Here is a 16,211-nt window from a genome sequence, read left to right on the forward strand (position 1 = left end):
AAATCTCTGGACCTTGGTAACCAGCACTCTTAAATATCCTTTAGCATTGTCTTATGGATTTATTGTTGTTTTTACTATTATCAGATATGCATATATATTATATATAAAACAATAGTATGTCATGTAAGTTTGCCTTTTTGAACTTTATAAAAAGTGTTTTCATATTGTAGTGTCTCCTGGCAGTTGTTTTCTTCAGTCCACATTATGCTTTCAGTGTTCATCCATATTGTCACGTGATGCAGAAGTCTTCCGTTTCCTCTGCTTGGAATATACCAGAATATATTTAGTGTTTTTCCCATGGGGGAGCATTTGTGTTGTTTACATTTTTGTCAGTTACAAACAGCACTGCTGAGAATATTCTCAGACTCACATCCTCTGCACATGTTTTGGCTTCCCCAGGGTTTCTCAGGCTTGGTACAGTTAACATTTTGGACTGAATATGTTTTTGCTGTGTAGGGCTGCCTTGTGCCTTGTAGGATGCAGCATCTAAGCCTAAATGTCTCCCAACATCAAAACATATCCCTTGGAGGACAGAATTACCGGATTCAGAAGCACTGCCCTAGGCTATAGCAGTCTGCTTCTAGGCGATGTGAATCACACTTATGATATGAATTGTCTACCTTGACAAGATGGTGCCAGTTACTTTGCCAGAGTGGTTATACTAATGCGCAGTCTTATCAACAGTACCTGAGCGCCAGTTGATCTGTATGCTCTTCAGTTCTTGGTGTTATCTTCAGACTTATTACTTATGCCAAGCAGACAAAAAATGTTATCTCATTGCAGTTCTGATTAATTTATATTAAACTCTGGGTTTCAGATATCATTTCATACAAATTTATTGGCCATGATCATGTATTTTGCTCACTTTTATAGTTGTATTTTTATTGTTGTTTAAAAAATATTTTTTCATATCCTTGATATGAATTGTGTTTTAGTCGCTCAGCTGTGTCTGGCTTTCTCGATCCCATGGACTGTAGCCTGCCAGGCTCCTCTGTCCATGAAATTCTCCAGGCATGAATACTGGAGTGGGTTGCCTGCTGTGAATGCATTGCTTTAGCTCTTCCACTTCCTGATTGCTTTGGTCTTGGAATATGCTTTGCTGCTGTTTAAAATGTGTCTGTTGTACTTTTAAAACATCTCTGCAACATCCATTTTCCTTTCTGTTTGTTTTTTGAAGTCTGAGGAACATGCCAGCAGCCTGAGACCCAAATTGGGGGAAATTGCTTTGGCTTTGAAGGAAATTGTGCCCTGAGGAATTGGTCACTCTGTGGGCTGGTGGCTTTTCTCATGTGAAGAAGGTGGACTCCAGTCTGGGACTGTATGGTAAAAAGGAGACCACCTGACGGGTGCAGAACAAGCTTGTGCCCTTGAGTAACTCCTCACCAATTGCAAACAAGCAAAATACCCCTAGAGGTATTTGAAAGCCAGAGGCCAAAGACCCAGAATGCCTTAGTACAATATAAACAAAATTAAATTATATTTTAAGAGAAAATTCAAATAAAAGCAAAATTGTCTGATCTGTTTCTTCAATCTTAAGTATTATCTGCATAAAATATAATTTTGTTTGACTAATTCCACTAGGATGAAATTAAATAAAATCAAGCATGGAAAATCTGGTGCCCTTCGAGAGGGCATTTCCTTCTCCATGGGTTTGAATTGTTGGGCACGGCCAGCACTTTGACCATGGGACTTCTGGCAAGTGGGTTTCCTGAATGAGTCACTGTGCTGCCTGTCCTTGGTCCTGCTCTGCCACTCGTGATAGCAAAGCTGTAATATGCACAAGTCACTGGGAGATTTATTGCAGGATCAGAAGATGTTGAGCCCAAAGAGGAAACAGGTTGGGGTGTAGATCAGAATTGTTGTCAAGGAGATCAAACCAGTCAATCCTAAAGGAAATCAACCCTGAATATTCACCGGAAGGACTACTGCTGAAACTGAAGCTCCATTATTTTGACCACCTGATGCAAAAAGCTGACTCATTGGAAAAGACCCTGATGCTGGGAAAGAGTGAAGACAGGAGGAGAAGGGGACAACAGAAGATGAGATGGTTGGATGGCATCACCGACCCAATGAGTTTGAGCAAGCTCCTGGAGGTGGTGAAGGACAGGGAAGCCTGGCATGGGGCAGTCCATGGGGTCACAGAGTTGGACATGACTAAGCAACTGAACAACAACAATACATCTTTAGGACAGCTACATGCAAGAGAGAAGGATCAAAAATACAGTTTGCACAGGTGGAAATTATAAAGGGGAAGGTGTTGCTATCTGCCAGTGGTTGGGAATGCTTTGCAGAGTACTGTGACCTCTTCCTTAGTGAATCAAGTAGAGTTCTGAGTATCCATTGGTGGGGGATGGTAGAGATTTCCCAAGAAGACCTGAAAGTCAGTGATGATGATGTTAGAGCTAATAGCTAAAGCAAATTGATTAGTTCACTATATACCACTCCTTTTCAAAATGCTTTACATGTTAACCCAGTCCTTCTAAAAGGTGGGTACCATTGATATCCTAAATTGGGATGAGGATAGTGGGGCCCAAGGTCACATAACTGGTAAATTATGGAGCTGGTGTATAATACAACCTAGGCAGCTTGACTCTGAACCTCTCCAGCTGCAGAAGACTTTGCTTATAAATGACTGCAGCACCTGGGGGAGCAAATGAAATCAAGTTATTTTGAAGGGAGGTGCTCCATGTTTTGTGTTTAAGAGGAGAGGCCCATTGGTTGGCAGGCTAGAGATTCGTGGGTTCTGGGCAGACCAGCAGTAATAACATTTGCAAATTCCTCACCTAGCTGAGGGAAGGTGGCCTCTGGCTGAAGGTTGAGGGTACAGTTTTTAACTTGGCTGCTGTTAGAGCAGAAAAGAACTGCCAAGAAAAAAGGACTGTGGTTTGTGAGGGTGAGCTGTGCCAGACTCAGAAGGACAGATGAGGTGTGCTCACTTGTGGATTGTGGCATTACAGGAGAAATCCTGTCTTCACCATTTCACTGGCCTCGTTTCTGACAGAGACACCCCTCAATCCAGGTATGAGACATATAACCATGGGGTTGAATCAATGCCTCTTTCTTCCTTTCCTGCCACATGTAATCAGTCACTAAGATCAGCCATGTCTGTTTTAAGCTTTTTTGGATCCATCTCTTTTTATTTAACCTCCCAGCTGTCACTCTCTTTGCCCTACCTCTTTATGAGACTTGCATAGCCTGATCAGCACATATTAAGAAAGAGGAATTATTGATCAACCTATTCTCAGAAGATATATGTAAAAAAATTTAAATAATTTTGTAATCAGTGATACCTCAGTTAAAAATTTTTTAATAAAAAATTAACAAATAGAACCAAGGTATTTATATTAAAAAAAGGATAACATAACAAAGTGGGATTTATTCCTGGTATGCGAGGTTGATTTCACATTTTAAAAAGCAATGTAATTCATTGCATTTACAGAGAAAAAGGGGAAAATCATATAATTATCTTGGTGAATGGAAAGAAAGCATTTGATAGACTTCAGCACTCATATATGGCAAAAATTCTTAGTAAACAAGGAAAATTCTTTGATCTGATAAAGAATGCTTACAAAAAATAAATGACAAAGCTCATATTTCCTCCTGATATTTGAGACAATGAAAGGATGCTTAGTATCATCACTTCAATGTAATATTGCAGTTTCTAGCCAGTGTAATAAGGCAAGAAAAAGAAAACCATAAGAACTGGAGCAAATTAAATACAACTATCTTTGTTTATGGGCTTCCCAGGTGGCGCTAGTGGTAAAGAATCCACCTGTCAGTGCAGGAGACATAAAAGACGTGGGTTCAATCCCTGGGTCAGGAAGATGCCCTGGAGGAGGAAATGACACTTCACTGTAGCATTCTTACCTGGAGAATCCTGTGGAAAGAAGAGCAGACTGTAGCCCCAAGAGCTACAGTCCATGGGGTTGCAAAAAGTCAGACACAACTTAGCAATTGAACAACAACAACAGTAGAATTAAATTTTATATTTAGAAATAAGTTTAAAAGAAAATATATAATACCTGTACTGAAAATTTCAAGCTTTAAAAGAAATTAAAGGACATTGGAATAAGGTTTGATGTAAATAAAGGATATACCATAATCATGGATTGGAAGGTTCAATATGTAAAGTTGTCAGTTCTTCTCCAAATTTATGTGTAAATTCAATACACTCCTAATTAGTAGTCCATCAAAATTTTTGTGGAAAGTGACAAGCTGATTCAAAAGTTTTATGAATGTATAAAGGGCCAAGGACTTACATGTTGAGTGTCAAGATCTATCATAAAACTGTTGTAATTCAGATAGTGTTCAAAGATTCTCTCAAAGATAGAAAAATTGATTACTGGTGAGAAAAAGTCCAGAAACCCACAGATACATACCTGATTCGTGATAAAGATGATACTAACTTGAAGAAAATATGGCCTTTTTACTAAATGGTTCTGGGCCAACTGTCTATGTAGGCAAAAAAAAAAAAAAAAAAGAGTATCTGAACCCTGTCTCATATGATGTGCAATATAAATTATGGATATACATCAAATATAAATATGAAAGGTCATATAATAAAGCTTTTAGAGAGACAAATAAGAGACTACCTTTAAGACTCTGGTGTAAGCAAAAAAAATTTTAGAACAGGACAAAAAAACACCAACCATCAAAGGTTAGTGTAGATCACAAAAAACTGTGGAAAATTCTTCAAGAGATGGGAATACCAGACCACTTTACTTGCCTCCTGAGAAATTTGTATGCAGGTCAAGAAGCAACAGATAGAACCGGATGTGGAACAACAAACTGATTCCAAATTGGCAAAGGAGCACGTCAAGGCTGTATGTTGTCACCCTGTTTATTTGACTTATATGCAAAGTACATCATGCATAATGCTGGGCTGGATGAAGCACAAGCTGGAATCAAGATTGCTGGGAGAAATATCAATAACCTCAGATATGCAGATGACACCACCCTTATAGCAGAAACTGAAGAGGAACTGAAGAGCCTCTTGATGAAGGTGAAAGAGGAGAGTGAAAAGTTGGCTTAAAACTCAACATTCAAAAAACCAAGATCATGGCATCTGGTCCAATAACTTTATGGCAAACAGATGGGGAAACAATGGAATCAGTGTCAGACTTTATTTTCTCGGGCTCCAAAATCACTGCAGATGGTGACGGCAGCCATGAAATTAAAAGACGCTTGCTCCTTGGAAGAAAAGCTATGACCAACCTCGACAGCATATTCAAAAGCAGAGACATTACTTTGGCAACAAAGGTCCGTCTAGTCAAAGCTATGGTTTTTCCAGTCATGTATGGATGTGAGAGTTGGACTATAAAGAGAGCTGAGCACCAAAGAATTGATCCTTTTGAAGTGTTGGAGAAGTGTTGGAGAAGACCCTTGAGAGTTCCCTGGACTGCAAGGAGATCAAACCTGTCAATCCTAAAGGAAATCATTCCTGAATATTCGTTGGAAGGACTGATGCTAAAGCTGAAACTCCAATACTTTGGCTACCCGATGCGAAGAACTGACTCATTGGAAAAGACCCTGATGCTGGGAAAGATTAAAGGTGGGAGGAGAAGGGGATGACAGAGGATGAGATGGTTGGATGGCATCACCAACTGGATGGACATGAGTTTGAGCAAGTTCCGGGTGTTGGTGAGGGACAGGGAAGCCTTGCATGCTGCAGTCCATTGGGTTGCAAAGAGTCAGACACGAACTTTGTGACTGAAAACAGTTTCATTCAGAGTGACTGAACAGAACTGTTCAAAGGAAAAAATGATAAATGGGGTCCCGTAAAGATTAAGAAACTACATTTATTAAAAGACACCATAAAGTGAATGCAAAGACAACCTACAGGTTCTTAAGGCAGAGTACTTAGACGCTTCAAAAACAGGGTATCTAAATAGGCACTAAAAGTATAATAATGTGCCCAACTTCATTGGTCATCAGGGAAAGTGAACTATAGCTACAGTGAGACCTCACCCTCAGATTAGATGGCAAAATGAAAGGCAAAAATATCAAATCTTGGCAAGAATGTGGGGACAACCAGAATGCTTATAGACTATTTATAGCAATGTAAATTCATTCATTCATTTAAAAAAGTGTTTGACAGTTTCTAACAGAGATGTACTTAAGCATATCTTATGACCAAAAACATTAAAAAAACATCTACGACAGTATCCATAACAGCCCTAGGCAAAATAACCCCAAACTGAAAAGTACCTGGTTAGCATCAACAGTAGAATGGATAACTAAATTATAGTGTATTCATGTGAGAGAATGGTATACAGCCACGAGAAAGAATGATCTTCAAGTACATGTAGCCGTATAGATGATTCTCACAAATGTAATGTTGAACAAAAGAAGCTGGATACAGTATGATTTCTTTAGATGGAGGACAAAATCAGGCCAGGCTGACTTGTGCTATTTGAGGTAGAGGAGGGAGGCAATTAAACAGGAGCATTGAAGGAATGCTGATTACACGGATGTGTCTATTTTGTGAAACCTCAGTGGTTCGTGTGCTTGTATGTATATATTTTATATTTCAGTAAAAATTAAAAACCATGACTAAAGGACACTGGGGCAAAAGAGTTAAAGATCTTGGCAAAATGATGGGTGCAGTGAGAATGGTCAGTTCATGAGGACTGAAGGCAATAAGGAACTGGTGGAGGACAATCTTCCTCTAGGAAACAGAGGCGGACCCTGAGGTTGTAGAAGAGTTACGGTGGGAGGAGAGAAATGAGAGAGTTGGAGGATGGGGCTTGTGGTTGGGGAAGGGAGGTGCAGGTGTAGAAGTTTGGATGTAGGTTTTCCAAGGTGGGCTAGTTCTGTGTGATTGTGAGGTCCAGCACGTGGGGCTGAAGTGAACAAAGATGGATGTCATCAGAGTCCAGTTGTTTCAATCCCTTTGACAAGGAATTAAGAAGCCCTCAGGGTGTTCCACGTGGATGGTGACAGAAGTCACATGTCGACAGGGTTTAGAGGCCAAGGAAGGAAATGAATCGGTTATCAGAGTCTGTCCTTGTGTAGCTGCAGGAACAAAACTCAAGTTAAACTATCTTAAGTGCAAATGAGCAGTTACTATCTTCTGTTAGTGAAGCTTCAGAAGTATTTTAGATCCAAGTATTAAAACTGTCATGGGGACTGCTTTCTCTCTCTCTCTCCATCCCCCACTTTCCCCCTCTCTCTCTCTCTCCAACTCTGCTGTTCTTGGACCATCTTCAGTCACAGGCAGCCCTCCTCCACTCAACTTAGGGTGTCCTTGTACCTTCTCGTCCCTGAAGGCACCAGGAGAAATCCCAGGGGTGGCCTGGATGGATTCCACCTGGGCCATGTGTTAACCCTTGAAATGGGGGGGGAATCAGCCCCCCACCCCCAGACACATTGACTGCGAATGAGGGAGTAACATGCAGAAACCACCTGCCCACGTGGAGGTTGGTGCTGGACGGAACGCAGTGGAGACGTGAGGACTGCTCCCTACCGGCGCGGGGCAGCCCACAGGACAGCCACCGCACCTTCCATGTGCAGGAGGAGAACTGCTTGGGAGGCCAGCCTGAGGCCAGAGGCGGCTCTGAGTTCATGTGGTAGGGGGTTGGCGGGAGCCGGGTGGGGGTGTGCAAGGCAGTCGCATCCAGCCAGCTCAATACAGAAATTTGGCTTGGTCCAGGTGATTGCATCTCTGACCCACACTTAAATTTCTCCATCTCAGAACTGTCTCCTTTTCTCCCAACAGATTAAGTGTGCTCTTTTCATTTCAGCCAGCTGGAGGTTTGTTGTTGTTGTTGTTGTTTTTTTTGGCTTCATCTTCCTGTTTGTCTGTAATGCTTATCTCGCTTTTCCATCTTGTCTCTGTGTGCATTTCTCTTTTCCTGGCCTTGTCTCAGGGTTGAGGAGGAGGAGGAGGAGGAGGAGGAGGAGGAGGAGGAGGAGGAGGAGCAGCCAGTCACGGAGCCCAATTCAGAGGAAGAGAGAGAGGACGATGCCCCCTGTCAGGGCAAGGACAGGTACCGAGGGCTGGACCCTCCCTGGCTCCCACTGAAAGCCTGGAGGCTCCTTCCTGATGGAGAGTTTGCAGCATCCTTCAGTAGCCTCCTTACTTCCTCACTGGCTCCCTTCCGCACTGGTTCCCTGCACACACAGCCCCAGAGTGACTAGCTTCCTAGAAATATAACTGAGCACGTTTTCCCTAGAGGACTGTATTTTTTACTCAAATACTGCCTCCCTCACCACGCTTTATGGAAGACACACCCAGCTGCTTTTCTCCCCACTGTCCCCTCCCTGAGTGCTTGGGCTCAGTCACATTGGCAATAACTAATGAGACACTCGGAAAATTTTAACCCTTTCTGCCCTATAGGAAGAGTAATTCCACGTGTCACCTTCTTCTTGCTAATTTTACCAGTATAATGTTATCTAAAATATGTGGATGACTGCTATAGTAATAATGCACTTTGATTTGTATCCAAATGGACAGGACCACTTTTCACCCCCATACAGCACAGAAAAAATAAATAAATAAATCCCAGCATTTATTGTCATGCCCAGAATGACTCTCAGAGCTCTTCAACCCTTTGGGGGAGTTTTCTTTCCTCTACTCACCTCTCCAAGGTGCATCCTTTCTGTCTTCAAACAATATTAACAGAAAGGCACCTTGTAGATACTTGTGAATTTGGTGAATATTTCCCCCCAAATGAGGTCTGTATGAAACATAAAAGTTGATCATGGGTAATTTCATTTTCTGATATTCAAAAATAATTCTATAATCAGTTCCTTCACTTGATTGACTACACTGCACTTTCATATTTTTGCTGTTAGTTTTTCCACAAATAAGCAAAGTCAAAAGGCTAAAATCTTTTACCGATTTCAAAATTAATGGGATTCTTTGCTGCTGCGACCTGCTTCTCCAGGTCACCAACGCAAGTAAAAGTTCTCAGATAGGCCCATTGGATGCGCTGGAATGTCCACGGCTCTCTGGGGCCATGGACTTCTCTCTGAACTGCTTCCCCACTTGGGGAATGTCCAGGAAGAAGCCAGCAGAATGTAGAGATGGAAAAGGAATGACCACTAGGTGTCCACAGAGAGTGAGGTGCACATTCGAGAGTGAGGGGGTGAAAGGCAGGCATTAACCAGGGCACCCCCTCCCTGGCCTGTGCTGAGTGCCAGGCTCGGGGGTAGTGACTTTAGTTAGGGATGCTCTGGGAAAGTAGGAGGTTCAAATGACAGTCCCACCTTAGGCTGAAAATGAGCCACAGAAAATTTTGTGGACCCTCAATAAATACACCCGTGTGGCTCCTCATGTGCTTAAGTGTACATGGTGTGACCTCCACCCACACAAGCCCTTCACCCTCAGGGACTTAAACAGTTCAGTAGCACCCCCAGACCGGATGGAAGAATCTGGCTGGAAAGAGCAGCCTATAAAGGTGTCCTGACCACCATTGCCGCCTTTACACGGGATGGTTGTTGACGCAGATAGACAGCAGTTTATCCTACCCCTGCAGTATCTTTGATGGCACGACTGGTGCTGTAGGGCATCTTCATCAGAGATTGTACAGATTAGACTTTTCTGTTTCAGGAAGCACAGGGTGTGCACATGAAGCCCAAGGGTTTGATCTCAGCCAGGGTGTTCATTAACATGGATGTGACTGCTACTTGCTCCCTGGTGCAAGCTGCTAGACTTAAAAGTGGTGGGAAAGGTTCCGCTTCCTTCTGTGGGCGGGTGCCTTCCACTGCTCCCTCGTCCTGCTGGCTGTTTCCCTGGATGCTTGCCATGTGTACCCGCCACATGTGTGTGCCATTGTATGTACCCCCTGTGCCAGGCCTGCCCTGAGCACCGCAGTGTGGTCTCATCCCATTCTCCCTCTGAGCCAGGGGAACCAGTATATCCCTGCTCTTATACACAGATGGAGCTCCGAATTTGAGGTAGGAAAGAAAAAAAAACATAGCTCATGTTCCATTCCCAAATGGGCATGGCCAGGAGTCAAGTTCTCTGGGAAAGGGACTATGGTTTTGAAAACTGCAGAATTTAAGGTAGATTCTCCAGTGGGCTTCCCTGGTGGTTCAGAGGGTAAAGAATCCACCCGCAATGGGGGAGACCTGGGTTCGATCCCTGGGTTGGGAAGATCCCCTGGAGGAGGGCATGGCAACCCACTCTGGTATTCTTGCCTGGAGAATTCCCATGGACAGAGGAGCCTGGTGGGCTAAGGTCCATGGGGTGGCAAAAAGTCAAATACGACTGAGCGACTAAGTACAGCGCAGGACTCCAGTGACAGAGGTGGGCATCAAGACATCTAAAGACATTTTGAATCCAGCCCCTGAAGGTGGAAGTCTCCATGACTATGTCTGTGGCAGAGTCAGGCCTGCCTGCAGGGGTCTAGATGTCTAGGGTTTTGTGGTAGAGGAGGCCTGGGGGAAATGTGCCTGTGAACCAGGCAAAATGTGACTTCACTCTGCCAGCCCCTCATTTCGGGTTCTTTGCATGTCCTCCTGGCATCGTTTTCCCTTCTCCACACTTGCTTTCAGGAAAGGATCCACAAGCCCTAACTCCTAAGTATGGAGCTTGTGGGATACCTCATCCTCAAGTCTGGGCTTTTTAGGAGGAGGATCCCCTGTTGAGCCAGACAAAGAAATTAAGTTCAAATTGTGGAAATTTCAGTGTCAACACAACTGGGGGGTACCCTTGGTGGGTGAGGAGGGCAGGTGCAGACGAGCCTTTGAGGCCCCATGAGATCCGCTCACAAAGGCCCCTGTTTGCTTGGAGGCCAGGTTGGTCTGACCTCTCAGACTGGCCAGCCCAGGGCGTCAGGATTATTGGGAAAAGCAGGGTTTCCGGCTTCTATGCAGCAGGTCAAGAAACACCGCCGGATTCTGAAGCCGGTAGCCTTGCTGGTGATGAGTTTTTACACGTCTTTTTCCCCTTTCTTAACCTTGGCTCCCTCTCTCCTCAATCTCTCTTCCTCCCCTTTCTTCCCCTCTCCTCTCCGCTGCTGCTGCCTCAGCAGCGAGGCCCGCCCTGCCTCCGAGGTCGCCGTCACCGCCACCGGAAAGGATGCAGCCCCCGCCGCTGCCTCGCCTGGGAAGCCGCTGCAGGCCAGTGCTGAGGCGGGGACCCCCTCGGGCAGAGGGTCCTCGGGGCCCGCCCTGCGGCCGCCCCCCAGCCCCACCCCGGCCTCTCGGCCGTCCTCCAGTGCGCCTGCTCCCCCGAAGGCATCACCCAGCAGAGAAAAGCTGCCCTACGTGCCCCACAGCCCCTTCCACCTCTTCTCCTATGACTTTGAGGATTCGCCCTTGTCCACCAAGGAGAAGGAAGCCGAGTCCCAGCAGGAAAGCAGGTAGATCCGGCCCACGTAGTGGCCTGCGTGAGGCTGCCCAGGGGAAGGTGACATGGGCGTGTTAGCTGCATCCTCTGGCTCATCTTGCACTGTGTTTGTGTGAATTCGGGTCAGAGCAGAGGGCAGCAGTTGTGTAAAGTCCCTGACCACTCACTAATTACAGCATGCAGGCAAAATATGGGCTTCCCAGGGGGGCACTAGTGGTAATGAACCCACCTGCCAATGCAGGAGATGTAAGAGACATGGCTTCGATCCCTGGTCGAGGAAGATCCCCTGGCAGAGGGCATGGCAACCCACTCCAGTATTCTTGCCTGGGAAATCCCAGGGACAGAGGAGCCTGGTGGGCTAGAGTCCATAGCGTGGCAAAGAGTCGGACAAGACTGAGCGAATTAGCACACACAGAAGAAAATCCTGTCTGTGCCAATTGAGGAGCTCTTGTGTTCTAATGCCATTACTAAAAATGGATTTATGAAGGTAAGGTTTATAAACATAAGCATGAGGTCAGAATCTAAAGCACCTCCCCCCCTCCCGCCCCAAGCCCATCTCTCTTGATCTGCAAAATGCAGCGAGGGGCTTCGCCAACTTTCCAGGCAGCCTCTTGAGTGGGTTTTCCTTCCTTTCACAGTTCCTCTGATTCTCTCCATCTGGGCACGTGTTCTGCCTCCGAGCCTTACAACTTCCGGTCTTTCTCTTCTAATAGGTGGGTGTCTTTTCTTTATCTCCTTTCTCTCTTTTGTAGCTTTCAGTTTTTGTTCTAATGTACATGATTTTCTTTCAGACACTGCTCATAACTTCCTGTGAGATGGCAAACAGTTGCCGTTTTGAATCACTTCCTGGGCATTAATTTAATTATGTTTTAAAATTTTTATTGCAGTCCAGTTAACTTACAGTGTTAATTTCTTCTGTACAGCAAAGTGACTCAGTTATACATATATTTTTTTCATATCCTTTTTCACTATTTTTTGTCACAGAATGTTGCATATAGTTCTCTGTGCTATAGTGTAGCACTTGTTTATCCATCCTGTATATAATAGTTTGCCTCTGGTAATCCCATACTCCTAATCTAGCCCTCTCCTCCCCTCCCTGGGAAACTGCAAGTCTGTTCTCTATATCTGTGAGTCTGTTTTTGTTTCATAGATATGTGGATTTGTATCATATTTTAGATTCCATATGTATTATTAAGTGATATGGTATTTTTCTGACTTACTTCACTTAGTATGACAATCTCTAGGTCCATTCATGTTGCTGCAGATAGCTTTATTTTGTTCTCTTTTATGACTGATGATATTCCATTGTATATATTGATATATATCTGACTCACATCTTCTTTATCCATTCATATGTTGATGAACATATAGGTTGCTTCCATATCTTGGCTAATATAATTGCATTATTTACATATGGATGCTTCAGTGATTCCTATGCCAATTGGAGATGAGGCTGAGGGAAGGAGGTGTGCGAATCAAAAATGCTCAGGGAATTTTCAGCAGGTGTTTGTACGCTTACCTATGTGCCTGCTCTTCGCTGATGCCTGGATCAGGACCTCTCTGCAGAGCAGAAAATGGGGAGCAGAGAGTTTGAATATTTTAAACAATCATATTGTCCAAAATCAGTAATAAAAATCAGTATTAACTGATGGCCCATGTATATTCAGTGAGGAAATGGAGGCACAGAGCAGTTTGGTAAGTGGAGATGGCTTACTCAGCCAGAATGGCTTTGTATACTTTCAGGAGTATGTGACCTCCTGTTTGAATACCTCCAAACAACAAGTTCTCTACCAGTCTCTTTTAGGTCTAAAATTCTGAGTTACTGTGATCTTTCACACAATTTTCATGAAATGCATCTGACATAGCTCTTATATCCCTTGATAATAGTATCTGTGTACAAGTGATGAGCCACACATTTGACTGGAAGAAAGATATCCTGGCAACCTCATCTTCCCTAGCAGGATGGTGTTAGCCCAGAATGGTGATGGACTCACAGGCCCTGACGGGGCTTTTCTGGGTCCGGGTCCCTCCCACGTGGCCCCAGGCTTCAGTACCACTCACAGTCCTGGGGGATGAGAGCAATAGAAACGTGGAACTGGCCAAAATAAATATACACATAGATTGAGAAAAGCAGCCTCATGCTTGTGAGACTTCCCGGGTGGCTCAGTGGTAAAGAATCTGTCTGCCAACGCAGGAAATGCAGGAGATGTGGATTCGATTCCTGGGTCAGGAAGATCCCCTGGAGGAGGGCAAGGCAATCCACTCCAGTATTCTTACCTGGAGAATCCCACAGACAGAGGAGCCAGGCAGGCTACATTTCATGGGGTTGCAAAGAGTCGGACACAGCTGAGCATGCATGCATGCTTGTGAATGAGAATCAGCTTGGATTTAGCTGAGGAAAGTTTATAATTTTTAAATTATTTGACAGGAATTTGAATACTGTATAAATATTGTTTGTACCTATTAATTTTCTGATGTTCACTCAGTGTGGTTGTCCCAGGTCGACATGGCTACACATTTGACTGCTCAGTAGTGGACTGCAACTGAATAGGTTATAATAGAAACCAAGCAGTTAGTTGTTAAAAAGAATTTTTTAAAAACAAAAACAAAAAACTCTGTGCAGTGAATTCAGTTAGTTTAGCTGAAATTGAGATGCAAAATTGGACAGACCACGAGGTAGTCGAATTAATTGTTCAACCATTAGAGAAATTAAAGGAGGGGAAATGATTCTATGCTTGTTTTATTTCCATAATGTTTTTGAGACATAATTTTAGTAAAGTAATCCTGTTAAAACATTCTCCGGGATGCCCACTTTTGGTCTGGAAGGGGGTGGTTTTAGATGCTTGTGTAGAATAGCAAGCTTAGTGTCCAGACGGCTGGGTGACGCAGGGCTGAAGCCAGAGCACGGGGCCTGTCTCCCGGAGAATCCCGAGGTCTGGGGCAGCTTCCTTCCCTCCTGAGCAGGGCCCGCTGCCTGCTGCTTCTCTCCTCTTTCCTTCTGGGCTTTTATTCCCTTCTCTGCTGCTTCCTTTTTTTCATATCATCTTATTTTTTGCTTTTCTCTCTTTTCTGTGGCCTATGATTTTAGGGACCCTCTTTTATTTTAATTTTTTTATTGAGGTGTAATTGACATAACGGGCTTCCCTGTGACTCAACGGTCAAGAATTTGCCTGCCAATGCAGGAGACATGGGTCCAATCCCTGGGTCAGGAAGAGCCCCTGGAGAAGGAAATGGCAACTCACTCCAGCATTCTTGCCTGATAAATCCTATGGACAGAGGAGCCTGGCAGGCTACTGTCCATGGGGTCACAAGAGTCATTCACAATTTAGCCACTAAACCACCACCACCACTTGAAAAATCAAGCCAACACTCACTCAGAGAAGAAGCAGTTAGCCTGCTGGACAGGCAGTGTGTTGGGACTTTTAAGAGATGAGAAGATGAATGCCCGGAAACCAAGTGCCATGAAGATGGTGTGTTAACAGGGGAGGGTGGTGGTGGGGTAGCATTGTGAGTCCCCATCTGCCTGCCAGGGTGCCTGGTACTCAGCACAAGCTAACCCATGATAGCAAAAAGACAAATAAGAAGCCAACACAGCAGACACAGCAGAATAGATTGGGGGTAATATGAGTATTTTAGGTTCTATTATAGTAATTCACTAAGGAAATCTGAAATTTTACTTCTGTATTCCACTTTTTGAAATAGGTGAGCTTTATTTTATGCTTTCTTCTATACATTCTCTTTTACCTTTGAGGGTATTTTTTACAATTGTAATCAAACTTACTGTATAATATTATAAACGGATGTTGCGTGCGGTATGTATGCAGGTATAAACACACTGTGAACATTTGCCATGTTTTCACTTATAAATTGGCAGTCATTTTTAATGGTTGCGTAACATTCCATCAGTGAGTGTTACACCATACTTTCTTATCCTCACACTGTTACCTAGTTGGGTAGTTTCTAGTTTTTTGCCATGATCTCAAGGAGCTGCCAGTGAGAATCTTCCTGTGTGATGCTTTTAGTATATAAATCACCGTAAGTAAGGCTATGTTAACTTCTCCAAAAGTAGACTTATTTGGTCAATGGATATCCATATTTTGAGATAAAATGGCCTCCTAGAATGGTTAGTACTGACTCTCTTGGTGGGAACTTGTACTGGATTCGCTGTGTATGGGAAGGTCTTTGTGCACTTCTATCATAGCAGCCCTGGGAGTCCCAAACACTCCAGTAGTGTGTCCTAACCAATTTAGAAGAGTCAGCCCTGCCCTGTCACTGAATAGGTTGTAGGACAAAGCTCTGCTGATAATAGCTAAATCCACCTTAGCTAAAGAACAGCTATTCTGAAAAAACAAGAAAGCCCTAGACTTGAACAAATCCTGAAACTTGTCAGGGTTGACTGGGAGATGATAAAAGCTCATTGAAACTTAGTGGCTGTCATTTTGGTTCTGAGGACGTGTTGGGTGAAAACATTCGATATGTGCGCCTCTAAGCGGCAGGCCAGCCTAGAAGGTCTGGAGACAGTTGCTCCTTGATTGCCGGGCATGCAACGAGACTATGGCGTCTAGTAGATGAAATTGATTCAGAAGCACCTAAAGGAGAATTTTTTAGTAAGATGTTTCCTTAGTCAGTTGTCTGATGTTTTCTGCAGACCTTTGATGGAATTAACACTGATTGTGCCACCACCAGAGAAGGAAACGGCAGCCCACTCCAGTGTTCTTGCCTGGAGAATCCCAGGGAGGGCGGAGCCTGGTGGGCTGCCGTCTGTGGGGTCGCACAGAGTCAGACACGACCGAAGCGGCTTAGCAGCAGCAGAAGCAGCGCCACCACCAGGGCTTCCCTGGTTGCTCAGCGGTAGAGAATTCACCTGCAGTGCAGGAGACGCAGGTTTGATCCTAGAAGCAAGAAAAATCTTCAT

General features: G+C 44.1%; 1 protein-coding gene across 11 annotated transcripts in view; it reads left to right on the forward strand.

Moving 5' to 3' along the window:
- The window catches only part of FHOD3 (formin homology 2 domain containing 3), a 521,378-nt gene that overhangs the window by 371,137 nt on the left and 134,030 nt on the right, over window positions 1-16,211 (forward strand). For 4 of the 11 annotated variants that reach the window (XM_044934658.2, XM_044934661.2, XM_044934665.2 and 1 more), the window contains 3 exons: window positions 7,869-7,988; window positions 10,977-11,309; window positions 11,935-12,009. The exons of 4 other annotated variants lie outside the window; for them this stretch is intronic. In XM_044934658.2, coding sequence (XP_044790593.2) covers window positions 7,869-7,988; window positions 10,977-11,309; window positions 11,935-12,009 — 528 coding nt within the window. The remainder of the gene's footprint in view (window positions 1-7,868; window positions 7,989-10,976; window positions 11,310-11,934; window positions 12,010-16,211) is intronic. 3 more of the 11 variants (XM_044934659.2, XM_044934662.2, XM_044934663.2) reach the window with 3 other exon arrangements.

The sequence above is a fragment of the Bubalus bubalis genome, chromosome 22 (assembly GCF_019923935.1).
Source record: "Bubalus bubalis isolate 160015118507 breed Murrah chromosome 22, NDDB_SH_1, whole genome shotgun sequence".
Classification (NCBI taxonomy): Eukaryota; Metazoa; Chordata; class Mammalia; order Artiodactyla; family Bovidae; genus Bubalus; species Bubalus bubalis.